This window comes from Eulemur rufifrons, chromosome 9 (assembly GCF_041146395.1).
Source record: "Eulemur rufifrons isolate Redbay chromosome 9, OSU_ERuf_1, whole genome shotgun sequence".
NCBI classification, from domain to species: Eukaryota; Metazoa; Chordata; class Mammalia; order Primates; family Lemuridae; genus Eulemur; species Eulemur rufifrons.
This window is the reverse complement of record NC_090991.1, coordinates 8,917,916-8,924,835: the sequence shown is the minus strand read 5'-3', so window position 1 is coordinate 8,924,835 and position 6,920 is coordinate 8,917,916. Positions and strand designations below refer to the sequence as shown.

Genomic DNA, 6,920 nt, shown 5'->3' with positions numbered 1-6,920 from the left:
TGTACTTTATCCTCTTTTTACAGTAGATCTGACACAGGCATTAAATAACTGCAGAGAGAGACCACTGGGGAGGGGAGGTGCAGGAAAACATGGGGACCCAAAGGGAAGAGACACAGATCCAGCAAGAGAAAAAAGGGAAGGGTCGGTCTGTGGGTGGGGCGTGGAGGCTGCAGCATTAAGAAAAGAAAAGTGAGGTTAGAGAGGCTGAAGAAGTGAGGGGACACTGGAGGAGAAAGAGTTAAAATGCCTCTACAGCTAAAGAATATTCAGAGCAGGAGGAGGCCCCTCATTGAACATTCTATGGGCATTATGGGTTTTTTGTTTTGTTTTTTTTTTTAAAGGCAAAGGGGTCTGAAGGAGATGGAGCCAAGAAATTTGGAGCCTAGATTGAGGAGGGTATTTGGAACTTTCAGGCTGGCATGCGGAGGAGAGGGAAGGAGTTAGTGATAAGTTGATAACTTGCTAAGAGAAGCCAGAGAGAGAGGATGGTGGGGGCAGATCTGGGCTCAGGGGAAGGAGGTGGAATAGTCCCATAGCCAGCTAATGTTTCCAAGGTGGCCGCTGGGGACGCAGCCAAAATGGCTGCCCCTCCCCCAGGGCTCCCTGGGAAGTGGAACTTGAAGGATATTCTGGGAAGGCCAATGGGGGAAGGGAGCCATCGGCAAAAACAAAGTGGATATTCAGCCTAGGTCAGCCCCGCCCTCCCAGGCAGTGGCTATTTGGGTGATAGGAGAAACCAGGAAGAAATGGGAGTCAGGGGCTGCTAGAGAATTCTCAAGGGCCAACAGGGGCTTCTCTTCTAGTCTCTTGTTTCCCAGCTCACGGAATCACCACAGGGTGAGAAGCAGGATGTGCCAGGAAAGAGGGAAAAGGCCACAGAACCACCTTGTCCTCAAATATAAATGGCTGCCTTTCAGAGGCGGGAATAGGGATGGAGAGGAGGGGGAAGCCCTGCCACAGGAGCCAGGTAGGTCAAAGTCACCAAGATAGCAACTGTGTAGACGAGGGAGGAAGCTTAGAAATGGCAGGAGGGAGTACCACATTCAACTCTGGGAAGCAAAGGGCTGAACCTGGGGAGGAGGTGGGGTGTGTGTGTGTGTGTGTGTGTGTGTGGTGTGTGTGTGTGCGCGTGTAGGTGGGTGGGTCAGTGGACATTTGCTATAGCTCTCCAGATAGGAGGGCAGGAGAGGTGAGTAGCTCTCACAGCTAAACCAGAACTAGAAAGGCTCCTGCTCCTCTGTGGCCATCTTGGCAGCCCAGCTCCCTGTCTCCGACTGAGCTAAGGTTGGGAGAAGATGGTGGGAACTGTGTGTGGCCAGGGACTCACAGTGGACATCAGGCTGGGCTGAGAAGTCAAGGAAAAGGGTGTGAGGCTCAGACAAGTCATAGCTCTGTTATAAAAAATACCTTTGGGGTGGGTGAGGGAGGGATCAGGCAGGGTCAGGGACATTCCAGAAGCATCCACAGGAGAGAGATGGGGGTGGGAGGAAGGGGCCTCAGGTTTTGTTGATGCGGAGTTTGAAGGCCACGCGGCCAGCAAACTTGTCTCGCTCATCGTCTGTGGCGATGTTGGCGGCGTTGATGCGGCATTCCACGTTCACCTCCACATTGGGGGTCACATTCAGGAACTTCACGGCCACCAGGGGCTGTGTGTAGTTCACCTGGGCCAGAGGAACAGGGTCTGGGCCTGCGGCAACTCAGCCTCCTTCCCAGGATCCCCGAATCCACCCCTTGAGGAGCCACCACCCTGGGCCTTTCCCAGGACTTACGTGGAACTTTTTGCCATAGTAGGGGAAGTACATGAGGTCGATGTTGCCATTGGCAGGGAACATGACAAAGTTGCCAAGATTCTCAGCATCTTCATCTCGCTGTGGGTGTGCAGGAAGGTATGGGCGAGTAAGTTGGGATGGCAACCACCCAGAAGCTCACTAGACCTCCCTTTGTTCTTCCTTCACCCCCAGTTACTCCTGTCTCAAGCCTGCTTCCCTCCAACTTGAGTTGTGTGTGTGTGTATGTGTGTGTCTGCATGGGAGGGGGAGGGCCTGCCTCTGTCATCAGACTGGGAACTCCTGAAGGCTGCTAATGACACAGAAGCCTCCTACTCCATTCCTACCCCAAGTTCTTACCCCATCCTTCGGAATCGGTTTCTGGAGCAGAGCCAAGAGAGAACAGACAATGAGTACGGGCTCAGGAGGAAGCAAGGAGGGGGCATGAATGGAGAAGGGTAGCAAGTCTCTAGTGAGGACAGCGCGGGGCGGGGTGGTGCGGGGAGCAGGGTTCCAAGGACAACTTAGTGCTGGCAGATGGTGCTCACAGATCAGCAGCTACCAGGTATCTAAAAGGAACGGAGGAGCAAGAGTGATATGGGAGGGACAGCAGAAGACACGGACCACCAGGGATGAAGAAGGTGGAAGAGTTAGGGAGAGAAGCCAGAGGCCAGGGCTTTGGTGGAGGAGCAGGTGTCTCTAACCCCCTGAGAGCAGCTTCTGCATCCTAGAGAGAAGCAAGAGAGGTGGGAGCCCAGAGTTCAAGCCACAGCAGAGCCCACTCTTACCCCCTTGTCCCTATAGTGTTGGGGCCTCTGGGAGCAAGGAAGATACGGAGAGATGGGTGAATTACACTGAAACCACAAAGGACAAACAGGTGGGTGGGCAGACAGGGCCCAGCAAACTCACCTTCCCAGCACAGGTAACATTCATGCTCTGGTTTGCTCCTGCAAAGAAGTTGATGACCTGGAGCAAGGAGGAAGGGTGGTGAGAGTCAAAGGAAGAAGTTGTCAAAGACAGGCGTCCAGATCGAGCTAAGCCAAGCACGGTGGCATGCTCCTGTGATCCCACCTAACTGGGAGGCCGAGGCAAGAGGATGGCTCTAGCCTAGGAGTTCGACATCCACCTGGGCAACATAGCGAGACCTCACCTCTATCAAAAAAGAAAAAGACAGGCATCCAGCATTCCAACTATGGAGCTTAGCCTCCACTGGCCCCACCTCTCTTGTTCTCTCAGCTACTCAAACATCCAAAAATCCTTCTCATGCCCATTAGCCCCAGCAAAAGGACACAACTGTCAGCAGAAGGTGGCTCCAGCTCCCTCCCTCCACTCTCCCTTGAGTACCCGGTTCATCTTGATGAAGACACAGGGCTGCCCTGTGCTGTAACCATAGTGGGTGGGGTCTCTGATGCCGGAGCAGTCGCCCAGCTGGGTCCGGTTGAACTGGCAGGCACGTTTCGGGTAGTTGAGGACTCCATTATCTGGCTGTTCATAGTAGCGCCCAGGGCGGCAGACATCATTCTTTTGGGCTTGGATAGAGTCATTGTAAGCTAAGGCGGCAAGAAGGAGAGAGTCAGAGGCCTGATGTTCCACTTCCAGGGACCACCTCTCCAATCCCCTGCCCCAAATCCTGGACTGCCACATAGCCAGTGTCACACTCACGCTCCAAGAACTTGTTGAGCTTCTGAACATGCTGGTCCCAGCTTTCAGTGTCACTGACGTTGACAATGACGTCAAGGTTCTCAGTCTTGGGGCGAATCATCAAGCCTGTACTCGACAAGGGCAGGAGTGGGGGGTATATATAAGATGAGGGACTGCACACAGGGAAAGAAGATGGACACACAGGGAACGCTGGCATGAGGGATGGGGTGAAGATCTGGCACTGTCTTCATGGGAGGGCGATCTCCTGTGGTTATCTGCCACCTCCCCAGATCACATAGCTCCCAGATGCAGGAAATGGGAAGGAAGGCAGACGTCAAAAAGAACTTCCCAGCACATGGTGATTGGGTTGTCAGAACCAAACTTCTGAAAAGAACCGTGAGTTTCTTTTGCAGGCTTGGGGGCACAGCAGCAGTTAAAGTGGCTTGCAGGGGGAGCCCCATCACTCACCTGGTGTGGCCAGCCGGTCCTGGTACTTGGGGGTATGGTCAGAGACAGTCTGCAGCATCACCCACATGGTGAGGGTGAACATGGCGGTGAGGAAGCCGTAGAAGACGAGGTAGAAGAGGAGGATAAAGGCTAGGGAGGAGGAAAGAGGGTCAGCAGGCTCTATGTCTCCCACCATGACCTCATCTATCCCTCGCACCCCTCTACCCATTCAGAAGTTCTGCACTGGGGTTGGTCGCAGAGCCACAGGGACGTCTTAGAGCCTTCCCCTGGGACCAAAATGAGACACTCTGGAAACAGGCAGTTGTATCTGGCGTCCAGCCATGACTCCCAGGCCTCTCCTGGTCCTAGAGCACAGTGAAGTCCGACCTTGTGTAGGCCACAAGAGACCTAAATTCTTATTGCTTGGGCAACTCCGAGTATAGGCTGCTGTCATTTTGCCTCCAATTATATTTCCAACTTCTCAACCATGCACGGTCCTGAAAAAGCATGGTCTTGTTACCTTTGCATTGGTACTCATGCCTAGAGCTGTGCTAGAACAATGAATTTTTAGGCCGGCACTGGCCACCATTCGCAACCAAATTCTCATACTGCCCTGCGGAGCCTGGACCCTTAGATTAAAACAAAATTTTCTTTTTTTTTTTGGTGCCCTGCAGAACTCAAATCCTGAAAACAGTTCCTGAAATAAAGAACCTAACACTCACACTCAACTCACACCCAACACCCTGGGCAGAGGCAGAGAGTGAAGGCAGAATTGCCCACAACCTTCCTGGGACACAATCTCTCCATTGCTCCCTCAGCCTGGTATAAGGGCCTGCTGCTCCCACCACTCTGGACTCCCAGTCCTCCCATCTCAAAAGACACTTCCTCCATGAAGTCCTCAGATTCTCCCAAACATTCTTGGATCCCTCTCATCCCAGGGACTGGACTTGGAGTTCCCTGAGGGCAAGGAATGCATTGGACCCCCCTCATGGGCCCCTAAGTGGGTGGGCTGCCTGGGACGGTGTCCAGTGTGGATAAATTGTAAATTGTGTCACACACGGTCCCCTGTGCTTCAACTTCCCAGCTTGGCAATCTCTTTAGGAAGAATTCCACCCTTCACCTGCACCTGTGCCCATCACCAGACCCCCCCTCCCCCCCCCCACTCGGTACAACGCCCTCCACGCCCCCTGAGTCCGGCCATGGTAAGGCTGGGGAAGCTCCCAAGCCATGCGACTCCCACAGACACACCCGACCGGATGATGTACACATCTCCCCACAGTGACCACTCCTCCCTCTGCCACTGACATCTGAGCGCAGCATCCAGCCTCAACAAACTCACAGGGTTACCCCTCCCCAGCAGCCCCCCACCCACAAAGCAGCCACAGAAGGCTCCAAACACCCGGCGGTGGGATACACACAGACAACTTCCGCTGTGAAGAACCCCCCCAATACCTCCCCTCCAAGACCCGCCCCCTCAAGAATGTTCCCAGGGTCCAGGGGGTGGGCACGAGCTAAAAATAGACGGGGTTGGAGAGCTAGTGAGAGCCAGAGGGAGGGAAGGTGGGGGCTCTTCAGAGGTGGGGGACTATCGTGTGAAGCCAACAGGCCCCGAGAGGGAGCGTGAGCGCCGCGGCGCGGACACGCGCGCAGAGCTCGCGACCCCCCGCCCGAGGGGGCTCCGCGGGGGGCGGGAAGGCGGCTGTGACCTACTTTCTCCGCCTCCGCACGGCCTGCCAGGGAGATTAGACTGGTGATTCGGCCACCTCCCAGTCCAGAGCCCAGCAGGGGGGCTGGACGCCAGGAACCTGGGAGCGGAGCTGGGGCCGCGTCGGCGGGACCCTGCACCCCCGAGGCGTCGCCCGGCGGCTCCCCCCTGCCCCTCGCGCGCGGGCCCCGCGTACCCCAGCTGGTCCCGGTGCGGCCCATGAACTGGTGCGTCCTCGGGTTCCACACGAACTCCTTCCACTCCTCAACCACCTGCCCGCAGCTCTTCTTCTCTTTCTGGATGACCATCTCGGCGGAGCGGGGCGAGTCCCCGCGGGGGCCTGGGGGCTGCGGAGAAGCGGGGGCGCCGCGCGCTGTAGCCCTCCACGCACCCGAGAGCGCCTGGAGCAAAGGCGGCGGGGGCTAATGAGACCCCGCTAAGATATGCAGCTGCTGCAAATTCCGGGGTGCACGGCCACGCGCTGCGGGGTGCTGGCAACGTGGCGGAAGATGCACCGATCCTAGGCCCCCCGACTGCGATGAAAAGGGGGCCTAGCAGAGCAGGGGAAGGATAACAAGGGGAAGGGGTGTGAACGCAGCTTCACCCTCCCAAACCGCCTAGAAGCAAAACGAAAAGGGGTGCAAAAACAGACGGCTACAAAACCCGAGCGAAACGCAGAAAAAAGAGGGGTGCAAAGAGGCAGGGAGAGGTGGGGGAGGGGGCCGCCCCGAAATCCGAGATGGAAAGAGGCTGTGGAACGGGGTGGGTGACCGCTCAAGGCTCTTCTGCCAAGCGGAGACCACTGTACCAGTAGTGGCTCGGTCGCGGGGGTGGGGCGGGGACGCGCAGTTGGGGGACAGCCAGGGATAGGAGGGGCCCCCAAGTCGGAGGCTCCGCTCCTCAGCAGTGCGGGACCCGCGGTCGCCGCGCGCGGTCTTTATACTCTGCGGCTCTGGGGGTGCCCGCCCCCTTCCCAACCCCACAAGCTCCGCCTCCTCGCCGCTGGCCCAGGCGACCTCATACATATGCAAATACGGAGAGAAGGATTGGGGCCGCCCCTGCCGCCTCTTAGGGACCTGGCAATCTCTTCCCTACCCCAACCCCAGGTACTGGACTGCAACAGGGTGGCAGGAAGAGATAAGGGGGCGCGTCTGGGCGGAGTAGAGGGAAAGATAACAGCAGAGAGACTCAGAGACAGACAGTGAAGCAGATATATGCTTAAAGGTGGGGGCTCCGTGCAGGGAGTTAGAAAGAGACTAAGATAGAGATGCCACGGAAGAGTCCAGGAGACAGACGGGGCAGAATGTGAAAGCAGTAAAGAGCTTGAGACCAAGAAACACAGAGCAAAGAGACCAGCGGGG

The 6,920-nt window shown here is 56.5% G+C and overlaps 1 protein-coding gene across 1 annotated transcript; it reads right to left on the bottom strand.

Annotated features, from left to right (window-relative positions):
* On the bottom strand, positions 1-6,434 carry ATP1B2 (ATPase Na+/K+ transporting subunit beta 2). Its single transcript, XM_069483318.1, has 7 exons — positions 5,756-6,434; positions 3,876-4,004; positions 3,429-3,533; positions 3,111-3,316; positions 2,676-2,732; positions 1,770-1,868; positions 1-1,661 (listed from the first exon to the last, which is right to left on the bottom strand). The coding sequence occupies exons 1-7, from the start codon at positions 5,865-5,867 to the stop codon at positions 1,497-1,499; spliced, it is 873 nt and encodes a 290-aa protein (XP_069339419.1). The 5' UTR covers positions 5,868-6,434; the 3' UTR covers positions 1-1,496.
* Positions 6,435-6,920: the final 486 nt, after the last annotated feature.

Coding starts and splice junctions, on each gene's coding strand:
- ATP1B2 (XM_069483318.1), bottom strand. CDS start 5,867: ATGGTCATCCAGAAAGAGAAGAAGAGCTGCGGGCAGGTGGTTGAGGAG. Junction 4,005..5,755: donor CCGCACCGGGACCAGCTGGG/GTACGCGGGGCC, acceptor CCTCCTCCCTAG/CCTTTATCCTCCTCTTCTAC. Junction 1,869..2,675: donor ATGTTACCTGTGCTGGGAAG/GTGAGTTTGCTG, acceptor GCACACCCACAG/CGAGATGAAGATGCTGAGAA.